The sequence below is a fragment of the Hemicordylus capensis genome, chromosome 1 (assembly GCF_027244095.1).
Source record: "Hemicordylus capensis ecotype Gifberg chromosome 1, rHemCap1.1.pri, whole genome shotgun sequence".
NCBI classification, from domain to species: Eukaryota; Metazoa; Chordata; class Lepidosauria; order Squamata; family Cordylidae; genus Hemicordylus; species Hemicordylus capensis.
In genome coordinates this window covers 185,413,606-185,438,295 of record NC_069657.1, presented here as the reverse complement: position 1 = coordinate 185,438,295, position 24,690 = coordinate 185,413,606, and the positions used below count along the sequence as shown (strand labels likewise).

General features: G+C 43.3%; 1 protein-coding gene across 8 annotated transcripts in view; it reads right to left on the bottom strand.

Moving 5' to 3' along the window:
• The window catches only part of GPD2 (glycerol-3-phosphate dehydrogenase 2), a 128,589-nt gene that overhangs the window by 38,414 nt on the left and 65,485 nt on the right, over window positions 1-24,690 (bottom strand). For all 8 annotated transcript variants that reach the window (XM_053283230.1, XM_053283233.1, XM_053283231.1 and 5 more), the window contains 2 exons: window positions 3,584-3,748; window positions 2,507-2,651 (listed from right to left, as the gene is read on the bottom strand). In XM_053283230.1, the coding sequence (XP_053139205.1) occupies window positions 2,507-2,651; window positions 3,584-3,748 (310 nt within the window). The remainder of the gene's footprint in view (window positions 1-2,506; window positions 2,652-3,583; window positions 3,749-24,690) is intronic.

Below are 24,690 nucleotides of genomic sequence, written 5' to 3'. Positions count from 1 at the left end.
CAGTGTAGTGGCTAGAGTGCTGGACTAGGACCAGGGAGACCCGAGTTCAAATCCCCATTCAACCATGATACCTGCTGGATGACTCTGGGCCAGTCACTTCTCTCTCAGCCTAACCTACTTCACAGAGTTGTTGTGAAAGAGAAACTTAAGTATGTAGTACACTGCTCTGGGCTCCTCGGAGGAAGAGGGGGATATAAAATGTAAATAATAATATTAATAATGATTGGTGCTGGAACCCAATCCCTGCCCTCGTGCCATTTATTTTTGTTTGTTTGTTTATTTGTATACTGCCCACTACTGAAGTATCTAGATGGTTTATAACAATAAAACAAATCAAAAAAATTTTTTTAAACAAAACATAAAAAGTTCAAATTAAAATGGCTGCCCATAAAAATTACTAGATAGTTAAAAAGCTTGGCTGAAGAGATGTATCTTCAGTTGTTTCTCCATCAGGGATGGAGCAGCTCTATCTCAGCAGGAATTGCATTCTACAGCCCTGGGGCTACTACAGAAAAGGCTCGTATTTGTGTCATCACCAGACCAGTGACGGGCACCCTCCCAGCGGTACCCTCAGACAAATCTCCCCTGAAGCTCTTAATAGGCAGTGAGGTTCAGCACAAAGAAGGCATTCTCTTAAATACTCTCTTAAGTAGCATAGCAGGAGCTACACACAAGTGTGGAATACTAGCCAAAACCTGCCCTTGAGGTGTGTGTGGGGGGGACACACCAGTTGTACTGTTACAAGGCCAGGTAGGGCAATTGGCACCTTTGGCCCATCTGAGTTCCCCACACATGGCCTAGATTGCCAAAGGACTGTGCCTTATTAAGCGATCTTTTATCTGACAGTGATGACAAAATTACTTGCACAGTTGCTAAGTTTTGTCTTGTTGCCATCAGAAATCGAAGTAAGAGGTTATCTGTATAGTTTGACTTCATAAGGTTTACGAACACCTGAATTTGTTTATTGTTACTGTTTGGGCTGTATGTATACATTTTTCTGGTCAGCAAACAAAAACAGAACTGAACTGACTAAAATTCTATTTCAGTTGTGCATTTTCTTTTCATGTGTTGTACTGAAAAGTAAGTGCTGGAATTGTGTAAGGCTGGGATTCAGAGGGTCCCTTGCCCAATGCAAGGCATTCCACGTATGCAAGGTGCTCTTCCAATCCCCCCACCTGGGTGAAATCCCTATGAGCATGAACTGCTCATTTACTATGCAGGGTCTGCCTTGGTTTGTATTTGGACAGGTAACTACAAGTGAGCACTGTCTGTTGTAAGATATTCCCCTTAGTGGATGGGGCCTGTAGCTCAGTGGGAGAGCATCTGCTTTGCATGCAGAAGGTCCCAGGTTCCCTCCCTGGCATCTCCAAGTAGGGCTGGGAAAGACTCCTGCCTAAAACCTTGGAGAGCCACTGCCAGTCCGTGTAGACAAGACTGAGCTAGATGGGCCAATGGTCTGACTCTCTATAAGGCAGCCTCCTATGGGGTGGGATGCAAGAGGCTGCAGCAGGAGCAGCAAGATGGGAAAGCCCTAGTGCACAAATAAGACTTCTGCTTACATATTGTTGAATCTAACCTTACATGATGACCAGCAGCAGAAAGGGATTTTCTGAAATCATAGGAATTAATAAATAAATAATGAAGATACAATAATAAAAGCATGTATCTAGCTCATTTTGAAATGTTCAAAGAGCCTCAGCCAGTCTTACAACCATGTAAAGTGGGTGAGTATTTCCCTGTACTGTAGAAGATGGGCTGAAATAGAAAGAGCAGTGACAGGCAGAAGTGTCATTTGAGCCATGGGACCTCTCAGATCACCCTCCCACCCATTCTACAACAAACTCCACTCACAGACACTTGTAAGTATTCTTTCAATGAGATTTAGGATTCTACGAGGAGGCAGGGGCACACATTTATTTAGGCCTCAGAGGTTAGGAAGACACGATTGACAGTGACCTAGCAACACATGGCCATCAGCTAATCAGGCCAATCAAACAGTTTCCAATCCTTCTTTTTTCTCAAGAGGCTTGTTGCTAAATCTGCAAAAAGGTAAGCTCTAGCATTCAAGGAGGCGATACCCAGGAAGCACTTTCTATCTACTTTGGCTATGGTGGTCACTTTTGCTTCAAAAGATGGTTTAAAGCATTCAGGCCTTCTCTTAGATACTTCTCTTAGATCTCCCTGCAAGACAGCATTCTTTTTGCAGGGAGATCTTGACTTTCCAACATGCAACCTTCTATGTGCATTCAAAAGTGATACAGTTCGTGGAGGACTATACCACATGCCTCCCTCACCCCTCTTCTCCCCCTCATCGTAGTAAGTTTCAAGCAAGATCCCCAATCCCACCCCCAGTTCCAATTAGGGCAAAATAGCTTTTCTCCAGAAAAGCAAAACCACCCCAGAAGCTTATTTCCAACCTGAAAAATTAAGCCAGCAAGTATCTCTCTTTTTGTTATGCACACAACCTGAGATGGTAATAAATGAACTGGGTTTTGAATATTGTTACCTGTAATAGCCAGGCATCACAATATGGACGCCTGCACTTGGCTGACAGATGTTTGCTACTTTCTGCTCATCCATTTTCCGTATAGAGTCTGTGAAAGGTCCTGTAGCATTGATAACACATTTGGCTTTGACATCAAATTCCTGCCCTGTGAAAGAAAACAGCATCAATCACATACTCCATTTGTTTCCCTGTTCACTGAATCTGTGGATTATTAATTTATCTATGAAGTTAACCTATTGTGAAGTGTGAGAGTGCACGCACACATGCACGTGCGCGCGCACGCATGCACACACACAGTACAATAGAAACTGAGCAGCTGGGGTTGCAAAAATTAGAAAATTCCTTGCTTTAGAAGGAGGAGAGATGTGAGCAGACTATTTTTTTAAAAAAGGATAAGACACACAGAAACAAATCCTCTCAAATAAAAATCAAGAATGGCAGCAGCTTTTCCTCCCCAATTTATGCTTTATTTATTGAGTTCTATATTTAATGACATTCTTAGACCCTGAAATTTGTTAAATGGTACTATTACTGAGTGCACACCACACAGTATTTTACAACGTCAGCTTTCCTTGACAGAAGGGCTTGGATGTAAAGCATGGTTTAGCTTGCCAAAGCACTAGGATTTGAATGAAAACCTGACAGAAGTTAAAGATGATTGGCATTAATGACATGCCATTGCACTTTGGAAATATGCCTCTTTTGTCAGTTAAGTGATATTTACAAACTCCAGCCTCCCGTCACACTCCCCCCCCTTCTTTTTCTACCTTTAGAAAAAAACTGTTTCTTTAAACAGAAAAGCAAAATGCAATTGTCGATGGTTGTGCTTTATCCAGTTAAACACCAGTGTACTAACAATGCATAAATCAGGAGTTTGGGGGCGGTTGGGGGAGGGAATTTCAATATCCACCAAACTGCAGTCGGCAAATGTTTTTTTTTAAAAAAAAACCTCTGAAAAAAATCAAACACAGATAAAGCAAGTGTTGTGTCCCCACACAAGTACACCAATACAAGATGCCTATTAGGTAAAAAGGAGGCAAGGGACTCTATAAATACCTCCAGGAGTGGGCTACATACCTGTTAGAACATCCCTGCACCTTGCTCCGCAGACACTAGTCTTCCCGCTCTTTGCATCTGTCTTCTTCAGCAAGCGTACCACTTCAGTGTAATTGGCTGTGGCAGCACCATACCTGGCAGCAGTGAGGGCAATGGCAAGGTTCATTCGTGCATCGTTGTGTTGTCCTGCAGCAGGGGGCAGAATCAAAGGAAGGACATGAGTCACCTCAAGCCACGGACTTGTGGTATGGAAGTGTGTCAGAACCAATCTGTCACATCTGTCCCTGTCACACTGAATATACATGATGGCTGGTCAGGTCTAACAAGAATTATTTAGAGAAACATTGTCCCTCGGTAGGTCAGAATGTGCACCTCCTGTTTAAATGAATTTGAGAGAGAGCGTACAGACATTTGCAAATGGTCAGGATTACTGTTCAAGCAATGTGTTTTCATGCTGTAATTGAATTATTTATATTCATTCAGTCAAGAACCTCATATGAAAGCAAGCCACCACTTTCTGATTTGGAAGAGGGTTTTCAAATCCCCCATCCAGCAGTAACGTGGCATCTTTGGAGAATTTATTTTTTGACGGTCCCACTGGTGTTAATTAACAATCTCTATTAGCACACGCACTGCATGACATTAACACACACACAAAAAAGCAATGATCTTTCAGAGATTCCACTGCTAAGCTGTCAGCTGCTTATAAACAGACATTAATTTTATGCACATTTTAAGTTCACAACTAGTAGCATTTACAGTTTTTTTAAAATCTTGAACACAAAAAAACAAGAAGGTTTAGTTAATAGATTGGTCTCAACATATATATCATTAAAGATTTATTACTGAATCTTCCTAGTTTGGGGGGAGATCAACATGGAAGAGAGAGTATGGTGGGGAGAGAGTGGAGATGATTAATTACTTTAAAATAGTGGCATCACCTGAGACTTTCTATTTATTATTGCCACTGAAGTTAAAACCCTGGATGTTGGCTGGGAGCAATTATTCCATGTAGCAAGGGCCAAGCACTGTGTGCCCAGAATAATTAATTACAAAGGGCTAGGCTTTAGAAGGCAGGACTCAGCATGCCCATGTGTTGGGATCAGTTCTATCAAGGTAATACTGATAAGGGTGGGGGGTGGGGAATTAATGGTAATGGATACTGTTGTTGATTTATGTTGCCAGCATACCAAGTGTTTGGTACATATGATTTATGTAAAGTTTGGCCCCTTCGAAGTCTGCCTCAGCAACACTCGGCCTCTATGGAAGTAATCCATTTCAAAACCAAAAGGGCACACATATAAAAAGAGGATCAATGGCTCTCAGGAATCAACACTCCGACCAAAACTGTGCCAAAACATCATATTCCAGTCCAGTGTGGGTGAAGCAGAGTGAGTCAAGCTTGAGCAAGCCAAACAGGCGTTCAGCCTTTAAGAAAATAAATCCCCAAAGTATTTTTATTTTATTTTTTAAGTTTGAAACTGGGATGCCTTTTTTTTTAAACGGTTAAAAAAAACTCAGAGTCAGAAGATTTTGATTTAGTTTATATTTTGATTTAAATATATATTTAAAATGGCCTAAGTCACTTCAGCTGCATGAAGACAGAGGATGACTTTTTCAAGGAATTTTAAAAAGAGAGAGAGAGAGAGCCTCACCAGCACCAGCAAAACAGAAAAAAGCTAATGGACCACAAATAGGTTAAAAAGCGAATGATGTTGTACTGCAAAAAGTAGCTTGATAATGCACAAGCGTTTTGTCTTTTCTTTATAGCTGGCTAAAATTCTTCATCTGGGTATATGTCATCTAAACAATTAGAAATCAGTATGGAGAATGGCAAGATAAATTCAAGAGAGAACACACAAGTATACACATGATCTGGAACAAGCCTTCCACATACAGGGTTTTCTAAGCTCAGTGGAGGACACTTTAGTGATAGTACATGGCAGTGATGGAGTATTACTGTTATATTTTAACTGGTGAAGTGTTATTCAACAAAGAGCAGTGTCTCATTTTATGGAAATATGGTACAGTCTTTGAAAAATAGCAAGGCTTGTGAACTGTCAAATAAAAAATATTGTGGAATTGATTTCCTACAGCCAATGAAAGGGGGTGCAACTGAGAAGCTAATATTAAAAAGATTGGCTTTAAACTTTTGTTTGTGGTTTGGACGCTTAAAAAAAAATTAACAGTACTCTGACGATGCTTGTTATCAGTGAGATGGTTGTCTCACTGTTTTCCCCTCAACAGGAATGCATACTACAGACAGGTAGTATACTACTTTGCCTGTGTTCAACGTAATGTGTAAATAACTGGACTTGTGTATAGATCTGCACCTGTTTACACTGCACACTTGTCATACAAGTGTTGAACCTAATGTGTGAATAGGGCTAGCATTCAATGACACTTCAGGTAAGTGTAAAGAATAATTACTCCAGGTAAGCACGCATAGGATGGCAATCTCAGTATGCAAGACCAGTGAGGTTGCCAGAAATACAGGTTCTCCCAATGAACAATTTATTATTTATTTATTTGATTTCTAGACCACCCTTCCAAAAATGGCTCAAGGTGGTGTACACAGAGAAATAATAAATAAATAAGATGGATCCCTGTCCCCAAAGGGCTCACAATCTAAAAAGAAACATAATTTAGACACCAGCAACAGTCACTGGAGGTACTGTGCTGGGGGTGGATAGGGCCAGTTACTCTCCCCCTGCTCAATAAAGAGGCTCGCAACGTTAAAAGGTGCCTCTTTGCCAAGATAGCAGGGGTGGCATGAAATATACCAAGGTGGGAATGCTGCTACCCCATTCCCAGTTCTCCATAAATTCTGTTTCTGGACCCCCAGAATTTAACTGCTCTCCATTGAACTATCTTGACAACAGATACAACATGCCAGCACCCGTATACTTAACTTTAAACCATAGAACAGAAACTAGAACATTCACCCACAAGCATTAATTAGTCCTACATTAAGTGGGGTGGGGGGAGAGACAGACTTTATTAGGGGAGACAGAAGGGTCAGGAGAGAAGCAGGAGAGCCTAATGTTTCAACAGAGAGGCTTTAATACACCGGGAGGCCAGGGAAGAGGGAGACATCTTTGCTTTCAGAAGTAAATCATACATCACATTCAGAAGATCTTTCCAGTTGCCATTATGTCTGAAAGATGATATACAAATAATAGAACAGACCTGTCAAAACAATTCGGTGCTCTTTCACAGTAAAAAGCTGAGTCAGCTGTCTTCAAGCTTATCACAGCTAACCTGTGGGCAATGTAGTCAGAATCGTAAAGCACAGCACTTGCCCTGCACACATGTCCACTTAACACGCTGCCCTGTACTGGTTATTATTATTATTTTTTTTAACTCTCAGAACCACCACTTGGCTAGAAACATTATATCAACAACACGACTGCATGCAACTGAAGACCTCACTAGTCCCAAAGGAGTCTGAATGGCAGCCCAAAACTGCTATGAGAGCACAATTTTGCAAAAGGTAAGTTAAAAAGATGGCCATGAAAGTCAGCAGTGTAGAGAGTCTACAGAAAAACCTTTCAGCTTCCTAATCCATTTATTCACTGCTTTTTAAAAATCTGGATGTTCATAAATCTTAACTGCACCTAAGCCTCTGATACATTCAGATGGCAGCACCAGTGCTGCTGTTTGATGGAAATGGAGTCTAAAATAGGGAATTGCAAAGGGGTTTTGGTGGGAAAGAATCAAGTTTACTGAGAAATCACACAAAGCACAAGTTGCATGTCTCCTACTACACTGTCCTCAACAGATGTGTTCTCTCTCTCTCTCTCTCGGAGTGTTCTGGATCCTGTTTTGAAATACTATAGTAAAGTGGAAGAGGAATTCAAGGATCATTAATAGGAACTCTGAGATTGGCATACAGTTGCCCAACCCAGGCTTTACTTTCTATCATGGCCCATGCATACACTGTTTCATTAACAAAAGCCTAACTCTGCTCCATCCTTCCCTTGGGTCCAAACAGAAGGAATGCAAGACTACAGACTTTCTGGTTCATTCCTGCCCTCAATGACCCAACCATATTCACACCTCTTTGATGGGAGTCACTGGCTACACAAAACACACATACATCTCCATGTAGTATGAAGAGCACAGAAGTTAGTGAGAGTAATTACTTCCTCCCTGGCCTCTCAAAATGCAGAGCTTTTGCATATCCTGACTTGGCCAGCAAGGGCACCTTTTACCAACCATGCAGCACAAGTGGTTCAAGCAGATTGCTAAGTGCTGTTTGAGTCCCAGTTCTGACAGAATGTTGTCAATTATGCCTCTGATGGTTTTGCTGGTGGGGACACTTAAACAAACTCTTTCCTCCTTTTCCTGGGGAGCAGGGCAAGTTTTGGGAGCTTTTGCAGCTGACTTTCAAGTAAAGAGCTATAAAAGCAAAACTATGAAAGAGAGAGGATCATCAGAAAGAAGTGTTATAGAGAGTTTGTCAAGTTCTAGTTTAAAATTAAATTTAGTATGAAACTAAATCATATTTCTTACAGAGAATGAGAGAGATAAAATGAGCACAAGTGTTTGAAATTACCCGTTATTCACAGCGGTTCCGTTCCACAGGGGTGGGGGTGGGGGCATGGATAGCAAAACGATGGATAATGGGCATTAGGGCAATGGGAATTGGGGTGTTAGGTTCCCGAGGCAACAACAAAAAAAAAAGAGAAAGAGGATGGAAACAGGCCAAAAAATAGACTGAAAGGGGGGGGAACTGTGGGGGATGAGGGGGTTCCTACCATGCTGTGTGTGTCCTCAACTGTTCAGCAGTGTCCCCAAAAAGTTTTTAAAATGTGTTTTCCCCCACACAAAAATCATGTTTTTCCTCCTCTTTCCACAAAAAGGAGCCACAAAATGGCTCATCCACAAAATGACAGACAGAAATGACTATGTTGGACTAGGACCAGGAAGACCCAAGTTTGAATCCCCATTCAACCATGAAACTCACTGGGTGACTCTGGTCAAGTCATGTACCTCTCAGCCTAACTTACCTCATAGGGTTGTTGTGAGGATAAAAATAACCATGTACACCGCTCTGAGCTCCTTGGAGGGAGAGCAGGATATAAATGTAAATAAATAGATAAACAAATTTCCACCCATCCCCAACCTGCGGATATGCGTCCTAGCCCTTTAAATGCCTAATTTTATCATGTATACCAAGGTCAGGTGGCAATTAGCTGACCACAGATATGCAAAACTGCAGATTGTCAATGATTAACCTAATGATTAGGTTTTCCTGTACTGGTTTGCTGAGAAAGAATTCTATGCATTCTGAAAGCTTTCATAAACAGAAACTTATCCAGTGAAAAAGGTATTCTCTTCATGTGTATCAAAAGGTAAAATATTTTTTAATTTATTGGTATTATAATAAATAGACCAATATCTAGTCAGAGAGAGGTAGGATGGTATGACACCAGGTGTGAATCGCAGCTCAGGCACTTAGAAGTATAGTGCCAAAGGCCTTCCCAGATAATGAATTTTTTCCCATGAGTTGGGGGAAATGGGTGTTGAGGGGGTAGATCAGAATTAGGATGTACTTGGTGGTGTTGGCTTTTAATTATGTTGTTACCCCTCTTCTTCTGCACCAGCCTTCAATTTTTCAAAGACGTCTTCTTGCAGTGTCAGTGTAAGTAAATGCATAGCATTAAAATGAAAGCAAAACGCTGTTAGTGCTCATTTATGGGAGGCACACTAAAATGTCACAATGAAAAATGCCGACAGTCCTTCTGTGGCCATGTTATAGTTGTTGGACAAATGCAGCAATGTCAATGTACCTTATTAGACAGAGGATAATTAACAAATCTCCTGTGTGTGTAATTTTAATACAAATGTTTGTGTAGACAGGCAAAGCAAACACAGTTTGTATTCCACAACTATAGATACATTCCTAGTCGCCATCAGATATCTACACTGTCCAATCAAGGGAGTGCTCAAGTGTATGAATACCAGTCTGATGCAAGTGTGGCTTCTCTCAAGGGTAGAAACATTCCTGGCTGGAACTACAAATCCTCTTCTACCTCTTCCCCCAATCCAAAGCTCATTCAAGTGTGCAGAGAGGAAATTATCAAGGAGAGAAGAGCTCTGTCTTGTGGTAGCAAGTATGAATTATCCACTTTGATAAGCAGGGTCCACTCTGGTTTGCATTTGAATGGAAGACTACATGTGAGCATTACAAGATATTCCCCTCAAGGGATGGGGCCACTCTGGGAAGAGCATCTGCATGCTTGCATGCAGACGTTTCCAAGTTCCCTCCCTGGCATTTCCAAGATAGGGCTGAGAGAGATTCCTGCCTGCAACCTTGGACAAGCCGCTGCCAGTCTGGGTAGACAATACTGAGCTAGATGGATCAATGGTGTGACTTGGTAGAAGGCAGTTTCCAATGTTCCTAAATTCCCACAAGCCTGAATTCAGACCATGGCTTATTCTATGAAGGAGTGCTACCGTAGCTGTTACTATATGATCCATTTCTTGTCAATAAGTCATGTAAGATATCCCATTTGCAACTTGCTAGTTCCAATAACCTGTACATCCACTGGGCTACATGTGTACCAAATGTCAGTTTTCCATCTCTTGTAGAAATACTCTAACAATGTTTATAATTCAAAGGCAGTGAGACAATCAAAAGGCAGTATAAGACAAATCCTCTACAAGACAGGAAGACATGCACAAGCACTCTATTTTGATTGGAATTGGTCAGTAGTTATTTCTTGTATCTCAGCTGAGTCAAGTAGAGATCAGTCAATAGTTTTATGAACTACTGCCCACTTCACAGGACATCAAAGGAATTATTTCCTCTTACGTGACCTTGTCTAAACCAACTAGAGCCAGAGTTATGATCTAAGGGTATAAAAAGAGACAGGAGCTAATATGTCAGAGATATATGGAAGATGCAGAATTACTCTTCATGAAGCAAAGTGACTCCATCACTCACTAGAGACATGTGGTGGTTTCTAAATAAATAATAAGGAATCCCTATTCACTGTGGAGAGAGGAAGTGGGGAGAAACCATCCTTCAGTAGAATGTGTATTTATTATACCGATAGATTATACACTTAAAAACACACTCACACGCCCCTCTAAGGTGTCAAAATAATAACTAAATTGTACTCAGCAGAGACTGGGAGTGCTTAGTATGGTAGACCTAAACACAACTAAGTCATAACAGGACAATTCAGCAGGAGCTGGAGTGGATCACCCCTTACTCAGCAATCGTGGATGCTGTAGGCACACTTATGCTGTATTGGTGTTTCCTGCAGCAAACATATGTATCTGATCAATAGCCATGAAGGCCTGTATACACACAGCCGCTAATGTGAAGTGTGTAGAGTTCTCAGACAGGTTGTGCACATGGACAGGGCCTTCTCAGTTATTGCCCCAAGACTGGAATGTTCTCTCAGTGGACATCTGCTCTTTGGTTTATCTTGTTGCCTTTAAGAGGCAGGTAAAGACCTGGCTTTTTATTCCGGCCTTTGATCTTCAAAGTGTGCCCCCCCACCACCACTTTGTGGGTGATGCTTCTGCAGTTGTATCCTATAATTCTATTGGCTGTGTGTTAATTTTTCATTTTCATGGTTGTTTTTAATGGATATGCAGGGAATCACTTTGAAACTTTTTTTTAAAATGAGAAGCAGTATACAAATGTAACAATAAATAAATAATGAAGTGTACAAAGATACTTATTGATGCATCTGTCATTGTAATTGTTGGATACTTGAGGGTGTTAACACTGACGTTACAGGAAGCCAACGTCACATTTATTGCTGCAAAAACCATGAAATACCTCAAGCATGCTCTCAACTTTAAGAATAAATATATGCTTGGGGAGGGAAATAGTCTTTAAATAAACTGCCACAACTAAACAATCTATAATTGCTGTGGTGGGGGTGCAGGGCAAGAAAACAGGAGGTTCAAAAATGCTTCTACAGATGTCTGAACAGCAACCCTCCTGTGCTTCAAGTTCAATCACCTGGGATTTTTATAAGTGGGCCACTCATATGGTAATCTTGGCCAGTGGGGGAGGGGGAGAAGAGTGCAGACAAACTTAAGAGGAGCTCTGTGGTTCTCTTTATTTAGCAGGGAGAGAGGAACTGGCCTTATCCATCCCAAGCACAGCATCCCTCCAGTGGCTGTTGCTGGTGTCTATCTTATCTTTTTAGATTGTGAGCCTTTTGTGGACAGGGGGAGCAGTGTTCCCACTAAGGCATGTACTCACATGTTTTTTTAATGTCTGCTCAGTTAATTTTAGATCCCGCACAGGCTGAATCAGGAAGGCCCCACTCTGAATGCATGTGTGCACAACTGCCTTGATAGGGCCACCCAGAACAAAATTCATTCTGCACACAGATGAAAAAATTAGAACACTGAGGGAGAGATATATCTATGTAAGCCACTTTGGGAACTTTTGTTGAAAAGCAGTCTATAAATATTTGTCATTGTGTTCCCCACCCCCAGGTTCAGCTAGGTGAAAAGTGTGTAAGTGTGTGTGTGTGTGTGTGTGTAGACAAACAGACAGACAGCAGAACAGCTGCATCTGATTAGCTAGAGCTATCAAATAGCCTAAGTGGTGGTCTAGGAACAGAGCTTCTGTCCCTAATTGTCTGGCCTCAGTCCACTTTCTTTGGCTCTACAAGCCAGTTGAAACATTTAGGCACCAGATTGCCCTCTGTTCCATGCCATGAGAGGGGTGAACTCACTCATCACCCCCAGTAATGCCCTCTGCCCCTTGCGGGAGGTGGGTGGACTCCTGCCTTGCTTGTGCCCAGCTTGCTTGCTCACTCCTCCTCCTGGTTGTGTCTGTTCATTGCTTGGTGCAGACACCATGGTAACCTAATGCCTGGCAATTGTGAGCCCAGCTATGTGCCAAAAACATCCCAATTCCTCCTGCTTAATTCATTTCCAAGGATGGCCCAGCCACTTCTACTCTCCTTCCCCTCTCCATCCTTCTTCCTGGGCCCAGCCACTCTTTTTACAGGTAGCTGCAACAGCAGCAACCTCTACGACCAATTGCAACTCCCTTTAGCTACAGAAGCTTCTGTCCCGCAAACATAGTTCTCTACAGCTATGCTGGGGAAAGGAGGTTGGGTGAGAGCGTGTGAGAGAGAGAGAGCGCGAATGAATGAATGTAACATTGCTATGCCAAGTTCTATCATTTCTATCACAGTGCCACACAATTTCTCTTCTGAAGAAGAGAAGACTAAGGGGCAATATGATCTCCATTTTCAAATATCTGAAGGGCTGTCACATAGGAAGAGAAGCGATCTTGTTCTCTGTTGTCCCTGATGGCGGGACTAGAACCAATGGGTTGAAACATCAAGGAAGCCGATTTAGGTGAGACATTAGGAAGAATTCATCTAATGTGGAACAATCTGTCTGTGCAGATGGCCTGTCTGTGCAGGCAGAGTTTATCCTCATGTGGGATACACTGCCTGCCTGTGCAGTGATAGGCTCTCCTTCAAACTGAGGCTGGACCGCCATCTGTCGGAGGAGCCGTAGCACTGAGCAGGGGGTTGGGCTAGAAGACCTCCAAGGACCCTTCCAGTTCAAAGATCCTATGATTCTATGAGCTAAGAGATGAAAGCTACAGAGCTTGCTTTTATTGGATTTTTATTTAAAAGGAAACATACAGATACCTTTTAAATTTCATGCACACAAAAACCAAACATGCACAAAAACCCACTCCTTCCCAAAACAGAATTTTTATTCTTCTTAGCAGTATCCATGGCACCACTATTGCTACGTTATGGAACAAGGTACATATTAACTAATGGCCTGCCATTAAGTTCACATAAAACACACACATATAAATTACATGCTTCAATGGAATCTTTCCTCTGAAAAGCCATGACACGCTAGGGAATACTAAGGTGTTTGTGGTATAATGTGCAAATAATGTCACTTTGCAGGAGAATAATCCTATATCTTTTTTAAAAGGTAGCATGGGATCAAGAGAATCAATCCACATTTACTTCTTGAGAAGAGAGAAAAGAATTGCCGTGTGGTCCCACCCTCCCCCAAATTAAATAAATAAAATAAAGCAAGAACCATGGAAATTCACTCGGATGCTCATAAATTTCCAACCTTAAACTCACAGCATACAAATAGATGAATCCAGCAAGTCAGAGAGCAAAGCCAATTTAATCTGTGGCTCCCCTGAGGTAAATGTAGTTCACAGTCCTGCCCCCACCCCAACCTCAGCCATAATCCCTGGTTCCTGGAGGTAAAAAAAGCACTGAAGTGAGGAAAATTCTGCAGCAGGATATAATGATCCAAAATGACAGGGACAATAATGACAATGAATTTCATGTCTCCCAGTCATGAGCTGGGGATGCTTGACTGGGCTGACTTATACAATTAAATTGTTACAGGTACAGCAGGAGATGCAGTTATCATCTGCATGCTTTTGGGAACGGCGCCTCCAGCAGCAGAAGTGCTATGGAATGCATAGCCCTGCCTTTTGTTACCAATATACAGGAGTCCAGTAGGTGTGCTTATGTGAGTGGCTGCCCCCTCTAAAGCGGGGGGGGGCAGAACCCAGGAATGTGGCTTCGGGACACACAAGTTGCTTTTTAAAGGCATGAGTAGTGTTGGTCTACAAAGTTGTTTTGTAATTTTTAAAAAAATATATACTTTTTGGATGGATTTCTCATTTAGAATCTGTACTAAATTCCAGCTAGTACAAGAAGATATTGAGCAGCCTCTATACTAGTCAGTCGCGACTAAGCACCATTGAAATAAATGAGACAAGTCAGTCACGACTAACTTAGCTGGATGCTGTCCACTGAAAAAACTGAAATATCATAGGAAACATAATAATAATACATCATCATCATTTCCCCCCCAAATTGTTCAATTTATAGCCACCAGGATACTTGAAATTCAGGTCTCCTTTCTTCACACACTATTTAGCCAAATTCACAGTAACAAGAACCCTTCAATTAAAAATAAAAATGTCATCACCCAGCACTGATTTGTTTCTTGTGTATTCCACTATAAGCAGCAAATCAACCTTCTGTAGCCATCATGACTGCAGCTAAGCACAGATTTCCCCCAAAATTGTTCAATTTATAGCCACCATACACATTAATATAGTCTCACCACTACCTTTTACTGCCTGTAACATTCCTCCTATGGATTGGCACCGTATGTTATACATCTATTGTGCTGGGCTTCACCTATAAGAAGCCCTTTCAATGACAGGTTGTCACACTGTTTTCATTTCCAAATGAGAAAAACGTTTGGACTAAGCGTAAGAAGTTTTTACAACTGCCCAAGTTTTCCATTGGGCAATATCCCAATTAGTCACCTTTATATTCTCAAAATTATAAATTAGTCAAAAATAAATTATAAACCTGTAACTTGTCATAATTCAGTACAAGCTGGAAAGACAGCCATGGGAGGCTAAAAGGAAAAGAGCACTTATTCCATTGCTGACAGCGTAATAAATGATCTGCAATTTTTCTTTTTTTCCCTTTCCTCCTCTTGCATTAAAAAAAAAAAAAGAATTCTCATAAGGTTTCTAACAAACAAAATATTTCTTTCCCCCACGAAGTGTCACTACTGTTTTCTCCCATCTCTCTAAAGCAGCTTTCTCAAATTCTAAACAGACACCTATGAATAATAAATATCCACATATATTAATAAACTGTCATTCTCTAAAATCATGGCAAATATCTCAAAATACAAGTCTCCTATTGATGCTTATTGCAAATCAAAGGGGCACAGCTTATTAGAAAGGCATCTTTTAGTTCAGCAAATTAAACTTGTATAGGATGCTTCCAAGATTCTGAGAAACCTTTTGCAACTCATTTTAAGGCATAACACATCAAAACACTGGGAAAGGCACATAGATTTTAAATTAACATCTTGAAGTCTTTTCTAATACAGTATTCATAAGGTTTGAGAAGAATACTTTAAAGAGCCTGTGCGCTAATCAGAGACATAATAAATAATCTAAAAAGTATTTGGCCATTTAAATCACCATTTAAACCTTATTTTAAAATACTAATTTCTATTTCTAATATTCAAGCTGTATATTTTCCCCTCACACCCAAAACAATTTTCAAACATGAAAATGAATTCTTCCCTTTGAAAGCACTTTACATTTCCCTCTATGATCTCAGAAGCTCAGCGTTGGCTTTTCCATAGTGCCTCTTTTCTAATTTTCCTTGAGCTACATAAATGAAACTGACAGATCACTGCTCAGATAGCAGCCACATTCCTCCCCCAAAATGTTGCCTTTTTGCTATTCAGGAGTATCCGAATACCAACAAATGCTAAATGAAGTCTGACATGTACCCCTAAGAAACAAACTTGTAAGTTGTGGCTTCAAAGGAAACCTTGAATAAATAGGACACATTGTGTACACCCAGGCTAACATCCAACATATGCTTTAGTTTCCTGATGCTGTGACAGAGCAAGAATAGCCCCTGGTAAAGTTTGTGATTTGCTATTGCTGGTACATTCAACATTTATAATGTACCATCTTTTTTTTTTTTTTTTGCCTGTATAAACAAATTTAAAGCACAATTAAGGCTAGAGCAAAACAGACTACAAAACAGGATATATGATAGAAAATTAAAAGCCTGGCAGGTCACTGGTTTGATAAGTAATTAGGAAATCAGAGGGGGGCGGAAAGAGAGGGAAAGGATGGAGAAATGCTGCACAACCCAATTTTATATTGGTGTTTGGATCTTTATTTGATTTGTTTTGTTTAAGGGTGGACATACAAATAATTGAGTAGATAATTCTGAAAGACAGGAAAATTGTCCATATATAAAAAGCCCCTTTGGTACCCAGATGATGCCAATCTGAGAGAGCACTACCCTCTTCAGCCAGTAGATGCTACTAATGGCACAAAGACTAATTTCTTTAACAGATCAGAACAGGCAGCAAAAGGTATTTTGACACTATATAAAAATCTGAGGGTTTTTTTTTTACTTCAGAGGTTAAAAAAAATTAGAAGCTCTCCGTATAAATCTAGGCAGCCCAACAAAGGTTCTGCCTGTCCCCAAGTTGTGAAGCCAGAATTAATACGGTATAATGGTTAACATGTTGGACTTTGGACAGGGAAACCAAAGGTTCAAATCCCAACTCCGCCATGAAGTTCACTCACTAAGTGACCTTGGGCTAGTCTCCCTCTCTTAACCTAGCCTACTTCACAGGCTTGTTGAGCGAATAAAATGGGGTAACCCACATTCATGTATGCCACCCCAAACTCTATGGAGAAAGGGTCAGATATAAGTGTTAGGGGTGTGCAAGGTTCGGAGGCCCCCCGGACGGGCACAGGGGGGGCCTGTCGCTTTAACCGGGGGGGTGGCAGTACTTACCCCCCCGCCGCCGCTCTTCCCCCTCCGGCGCTGTTCCCATCAAGAAATCTTCTTGGGGCGGCAGAGTTCCTCTCTGCCGCCCCTGCCTGCCCCCGTCGTTGTCTCAAAATACTTCCAATGCTGCCCCCGTCATTGCGAATTGAAAGCTCACAGACGAGCGCTAGCGGCGCGCATGCGCCCTGCGCACCCATCTCTGATGCTGCCGCGCGCGCGCTGTGACGTATGCGGCGCCGCATATGTCACGGCGCGCACGGCAGCGTCAGAGACGGGCGCACGGCGCGCAGGGCGCATGCGCGCCGCTAGCGCTCGTCTGTGGGCTTTCAATTCGCAATGACGGGGGCAGCATTGGAAGTATTTTGAGACAACGACCCCCCGCTTAAAGCGACAGGCCCCCCCTATGCCGGACCGCCGGACTGCCGGAGCTCCGGACCGGTCCGGCGTTCTATGGAATGTTGCCGGACCGAACTGTGCACACTCCTAATAAGTGTGAACAAACTCTGCCTCCTCCCCCCCCCACCCCCCCGTAGAAGAAACAGAATTTACTAGCAGGCCATGGGGGTACAACTTAAACAGTTTGGAACTTAACCTTCCATTCACTCCTAACTTCACTCTCAAAGTAGCCCTCCAAGAAAACTAGTTGCTAAATGGGGCTTTACATAGATAACAAAGACACTGGCTAGAAATATAAACTTCTCACCTTTCATTTGAACAAACATTTAGTTCTTGGTATCAAGTTGTGATAATACGGACCACAGGATACTCAATGCAATCAAGCACAGTGCCACTGCAAGGTTCTTCTGTCACAGTATGTCAATCAACAAAACCAGTAATCTAATTAACATCATCATCATCATCATCATCATCATCATTATTATTTTAAAGGATGTCCTCCTCCCCCACCTTTCAAGGAGGTCAAAACCAAAATAGCCTAAGAAGTTGTACAGATAGGTGGCTTCTTTCCTCAGCTTGGGCATGGGGCCCAAAGGTTGGATGAACCCTTCATTACAAGCATTAATCACCGTTTGGCACCTCTACACTCAACCCAACTGAGGAAACTGCTGTGGCAATTTGCACCTGTAATTAACTATGTATATGCCCCATTCACTTAATGCTTAGACTCTGCTATGATCCAGATTTGGGCAGCAGGGGATGGTAGAATAGAATGACTTGCCACTCAAGGAGCAGACACATATTTGGTCTAGCATTTTCAGCCCAGGAAAAGCGGCCTGGAAAAATAAACCCTTCGTGGTCAAGGTTTCCAGAAGGCAACTGATAGAGAAGGCAGATCTGAAGAGAGGTAAAGTATGCAGAAATGCAGAGTACTGAGACAGACTGGGTAGGAAAGGAGCAAGTAGAAGTAGGAATAAAACAGGAATTAAGGCAGAAGAGCATAAGAGATAAGATGAGCATAAGAGGCAGAGCAGAAGACAAAGGAATGGGGCATGATGATGGATCACATTCTAGCCAGCTGCAGCATTCAGAAGCAGAATTCTTGTTCATACCATAAGCAAGGGTAATGAGGTTATTCACTCAAAAGCTATTTTCCTGAGGCAAAAGTCCCAGTTTAGATAATCAAGGAATTCCCAAACAGTCCCAGTATAGATCATCAAGGCCATGCTCCCTTGCTGATCAGAGGCCAAATCAATGGACTGAATCTCCCAACATTTTTTTCTTCTATGAAACACAGCATGGGAGGGCTGCCAATTTGATCAAAGCAGCAGCACTGAGGAACGGGGGAGTTCAGCCCTCCCCACGCAATGGTGTTTTCCAGATCAAAGTTCCAGATCTAAACTGGCAACCTCCTGTAGTCACATTCCATTAAGAAAGAAAATATAAGGAGATCCACTCATGGATCTCCTGTGTGACATTTAGTTTAGCCCTGACTATCTTAGGTCAGCTACAAGTTTCCCTATGAAATCCTGAATTCTACCTAACACAGGTAACAGCACTGCTACTGTTTACATAATCACTGAACTTGCCAAGTTGGTCACTTTCTTTCAACTCAGCTGTATCTTCAGTTCACACCCTTGATTCATGTAAGCAAGCTCTACATTTAAAAACTGCGCGTCACAAGCAAATGTGTTTCTCATCTAGGGTTAGGCAAAGCAACCTCAGGAGGAGATATTTTGCAGCAAATAACTGAACGGGGGAATCTAGCTATTCTTCCACTTGCTATTTTCTGCTATTACACCCCACTTGCACATTTCATTTAAATAATCCGCTCCCACCACCAAAAGGATATCCAAAGCAGCTAGCAAGAACAAAAAACAAATCCAAGCAAGTCAAACAGCAGCTAATATATGTAACCAATAAATCCCAATCTGATATAAGTCCATATCAGAACACAAGTACAATAAACCTATCAAATTCATAAATAATAATTCAACTATTTGATACCATAGTTACAAATCCACTCCAAAAAAATAGAAACAATCCAACATGTGTTAAAAAAAACCACCATGCATGTGTAAAAAAAAATCCAAACCACTCAGCTCAGAACCCACTTTTGTTAAGGTTAGGAAGATGAAAGTGTTAAGTTTAAAGTGAATCTACTACAACAAAAGCATCTCAATAACGGTGTTTTTAAAAAGTCTGGGAGCCACGTCAGTGTGCCATAGCATATTATAGCGTCCAACCAAAGGATCAAAGGCAGTTGCCAACCCTCTCCAGATGATTAGGAATCCAATGAAACAACACATTGCTTACCTGTAACTTTGATTCTTCTAGTGGTCATCTGTGCTCTTACATCTATGGGCTTGCGCCTGTGCAGAGACCTCTATTCAGAACATTCCAAGCTGATAGAATTCTGGAGGGAGCCCCGCCCCCTCCCCTTTATGCAGCTGCACTCGCCTCTCCCTCCTCAGTCTGAGTCCTCTCCACATAGATTTTATCTTTCTTTCTTTCCCTTTAGAGGGGAGAAAGGGAAGGTATGTAAGAGCACAGATGACCACTAGAACCACCAAAGTTACAGGTAAGCAACCTGTTGTTCTTCATTGTGGTCTTCTGTGCCTTACAGCTATGGGCACATCGCAAGCTCAGGTTTACCTGGAGGTGGGATCAAGCAAGAGCGACTGAAGAACCACCCACCCGGAAGCAGAATGTCTGCATACTTGGACATCCAAGGCATAGTACTGGACGAAGGACAGCAGTGTAGACCAGGTCGCCGCTTGGCAGATGGTCTCCAGAGGAACGGAGCAATCAAATGCCACCAAAGTTACTATGGATATCATAGAATGAGCCTTCATGGGTAAAAGGAGAGGCTGGTGCACCAGTCAACAGGCGAGTTATATGGTTTTTACAATCCAACGGGAGAGGGTCAGTGAGGTCTGAGAGTCCTTTCGGGGACTGGTAAAGGAGACCAACAAAGGGTGACGTATGCCAGGGGGCCGTGCAGTGTATGTAGAACGCCAACGCCCAGCAGATGTCAAGAGAACAGAGTGTGCGCTCCGCTGAGTCTTTGGGAGCCGGAAAGAAGGTTAGAAGAACAAGCGGTTGGGAGTGGTGAAAGGAAGAGACCACCTTGGGTAGAAAGGAAACATCCGGATGGAGAACACACATTGTCTCTGTGGAAGACCAAGTAAGGAGGGTCCACCCTTAAGGCTTTGAGTTCACTCACATGGCAAGCCGATATGATAGCAACAAGGAAAGCAACCTTCCAAGATGGGAGATGAAGATCCATGGTAGCCAAGGATTCGAATGGTGGACGCATGAGGCAGGAGAGAATGAGGGAGAGGTCCCAAGCCAGAGCCATGATGGAATCATCAGGAAATTCATGCTGTAGGCCCCAGAGGAATCATTTGACTGTGGGGTTTCTGAATCACGAGGGGCACGTAGGTGACATGTAGGCTACAATAGCCGCCAAATGTACTCAAAGAGATAAGAGTTTCAGACTCTGCTCTTTGAGATGGAGTAGATAAGAGCAGAGGATTTCAGAGGTTAGAGGGGTATCCAAGAGACTCACACAGTGAGTTCACCAGATGCCTTTCAGAAATGCCTGCTAACTGAGCAAAGAGGCACCTTTTTAAAGTGGTGATTCTCTATTTTTAGCAGGGGGAGAGCAACCAGCCTTATCCATCCCCAAGCAATTATTCATCCCCAGCCCAGCATCCCTCCAGTGGTTGTTCCTGGTGTCTATCTTATGCTTCCTTTCTAGATTGTGAACCCTTTGGGGACAGGGAGCCATTTTATCTATTTATTTATGTCTATGTAAACTGCTTTGGAACCTTTTTTTGGAAAATGGTATATTAATATTTCTTGTATTCAAGAAGCCCACAGATAAGAGGTGAGGGTAAGGTATGCCCTCTCTCTTGCTGTAGCTCCCCTGCAACTGGTATTTAGAGGCATCTTGCTTCTGAGGCTGGAAGTGGCCTATAGCCACCAACTAGTAGCCACTGATAGACCTGTCCTCCATGAATTTGTTCAAGTCCCTTTTAAAGCCATCACATTCCATAGAGGAAAATTCCATAGATTAATTATGTGCTGTGTGAAAAAGTACTAAATTTGGGTCCTAAATGTCCCAGCTTTCAATTTCATGGGATGACCCCTGGTTTTTTTTTTAATTTATTTTTATTTTTGCATTTTTATACCGCCTTTCGTTAAAATATAGCCCCAAGGCGGTTTACAAAAGTTAAAAACATACAATAAAAACACAATAAAAACAACATGCTAAGAGTATAAAAACATATAAAAACAGGCATAAAACAGTACAACAAATAAAAACACCCAGAAGCGGCAGTAAAAACGATTATGTAAAAGCCTGGGTAAAAAGCCAAGTCTTTACAAGCTTTCTAAAAGCCATGATGGAGTCCGAGGAACGAATGGCCACTGGGAGAGCATTCCAGAGTCTGGGGGCAGCAACAGAGAAGGCCCTGTCCCGAGTGCACGACAGCCGGGCCTCTCTCATTGTCGGCACCCGGAGCAGGGCCCCCTCAGATGTCCTCGTCAAGCGGGCAGCAACCCTTGGGAGCAGGCAGTCCCTCAAATACCCCGGGCCCAAACCGTTTAGGGCTTTAAAGGTCAAAACCAGCACCTTGAATTGGACCCGGAAACGAACCGGTAGCCAGTGCAGCTCTTTCAAAATGGGGGTGATATGTTCCCAACGGGCAGCTCTGGATAAAACCCTCGCTGCCGCGTTTTGCACTAGCTGCAGTTTCCGGATATTCTTCAAGGGCAGCCCCACGTAGAGCGCGTTACAGTAATCCAGCCGTGACGTGACTAAGGCGTGGGTAACCGTGGCCAGATCTGCCTTCTCGAGAAAGGGACGCAGCTGGCGCACCAGCCGAAGCCGTGCAAAGGCACCCCTGGCCACCGCCTTCACCTGAGCTTCCAAAAGCAGAGCCGGGTCCAGTAGTACCCCCAAGCTGCGTACTTGCTCCTTCAAGGGGAGTGCAACCCCATCCAGAACTGGTAAAATCTCCTCATCCCGATTGGTTCTCCTACTGATCAACAGTACCTCCGTCTTATCTGGATTCAATTTCAGTTTGTTAGCCCACATCCAACCCATCACGGCCTCCAGCCCCCGGTTCAGGACATCCACCGCCTCCCTAGGATCAGATGACAAGGAGAGATAGAGCTGAGTGTCATCCGCATATTGCTGACAACTCAGTCCAAATCCCCGGATGACCTCTCCCAGCGGCTTCATGTAGATGTTAAACAGCATGGGGGACAAGACCGATCCCTGCGGGACCCCACAGGCCAACGGCCACGGGGCCGAGCAGTAGTCCCCCAGTACCACCTTCTGGACCCTCCCCCCAAGAAAGGACCGGAACCACTGCAACGCAGTGCCTCCGATTCCCATACTCGAGAGGCGGCCCAGAAGGATACCATGGTCGATGGTATCGAACGCCGCCGAGAGGTCCAGCAGAACCAACAGGGACGCACTCCCCCTGTCTAGTTCCCGGCATAGGTCATCCACTAGAGTGACCAAGGCAGTCTCAGTCCCATACCCGGGGCGGAAGCCAGATTGAAAAGGGTCCAGCTAATCCGTATCATCCAAGACCCTCTGCAGCTGGGACGCCACCACACGCTCTATCACCTTGCCCAAAAAGGGAAGGTTAGACACAGGTCTATAGTTGTCCAGGCTGGAGGGATCAAGGGAGGGCTTTTTTAATAGAGGTCTTACCACCGTCCCCTTAAGGCCCGATGGCATCCTGCCCTCCCTTAATGAAGCATTAACGATCACCTCCAGCCATCTGCCTGTCCCCTCCCTGGCAGCTTTTATTAGCCATGAAGGGCAAGGGTCAAGAGCGCACGAAGTCGCCCGCACACTGCCCAGGATCTTGTCCACATCCTCAGGCCGCACCAACCGAAAAGAATCCAACACAACGGGACCAGATGGTACCAAAGGCACGTCTGCCGGAACTGCCAAAACTCTGGAGTCCAGGTCAGCACGGATGCAAGCGACTTTATCTGCAAAGTGACAGGCAAACCGATCACAAAGAGCTGTAGATGGTTCCTCCCCCATTGTCCGGGGGGATGTGTGGAGCAATGTTTTCACCACACGAAACAGCTCTGTTTGCCTACACTGAGCAGACGCAATGGAGGCGGAGAAAAAACATTTCTTCGCCGCCCCCACCGCCACGGCGTAGTCCCTAAAATGGGTTCTAGCCCGTGTTCGATCGGATTCGTGACGATTCTTCCTCCAGCGTCGCTCCAGCCGTCATCCGAGTTGCTTCATCGCCCTAAGCTCCGAGGAAAACCAAGGAGCGGAATGGGCTCCACCAAGCCGGAGAGGGCGCTTGGGGGCAACCGTGTCAACAGCCCGGGCCATCTCCCCATTCCAGAGATCAACCAAGGCGTCGACAGGGTCACCAGCTCTGGACACTGGAAACTCCCCGAGGGCTGTCTGAAATCCAAGCGGATCCATAAGCCTCCGGGGGCGGACCATCTTAATCGGCCCACTGGTTCTAGTGTTGTGAGGAGGAGAAAAAGTTATATCTGTCCACTCTCTCTGCTCAATGCATAATTTTATACACCTCTATCAAGTCTCCCCATAGTCACCTCTTTTCCAAACTAAAAAGCCCCAGATGCTGTAGCCTTGCCTCATGAGGAAGGTGCTCTAGGTCCCTGATCATCTTGGTTGTCCTCTTCTGCACCTTTTCCAATTTTACAATATCCTTCACAGGATACAATGCAGAACTGTACACAGTACTCCAAATGTGGCTGCACCATAGATTTGTATGAGTGCATTCTAATACTAGCATTTTATTTGCAATCCCCTTCCTACTGATCCCTAACATGGAATTAGCCTTTTTCACAGCTGCTGCACACTGAGTCGACAATGAGCTATCCACCACGACCCCACGCTCTCTCTCCTGGTCAATCACCAACAGCTCAGACCCCATTGGTGTGAAGCTGAGGTTTTTTGCCCCAATATGTATCACTTTACACTTACATTGAACCACATTTGCTATTTTGCTCCTCACAATCTGTTGTGGATTTTACTACCCCAAATATTTTAGTGTCACCTGAAGATTTCGAGACTTCACTGTTTACCCCAACTTCTAAATCATATGAACAAGTTAAAGAGCACTGGTCCCAGTACAGATCCATGAAGGATCCCACTTCTTACTTCCCTTCATTGTGAAAACTGTTCATTTATTCCTACCCTGTTTCCTGTCCTTCAACCAGTTACCAATCCACTCATGAACCTGTCCCTTTATCCCATGACTTCTAAGTTTACTTAAGAGCCTTTGGTGGGGAACTCTGTCAAAAGCTTTTTGGAAGTCCAAGTACGCTATGCCAACCAGATTATCTTTATCCACATGCCTACAGACACTCTTT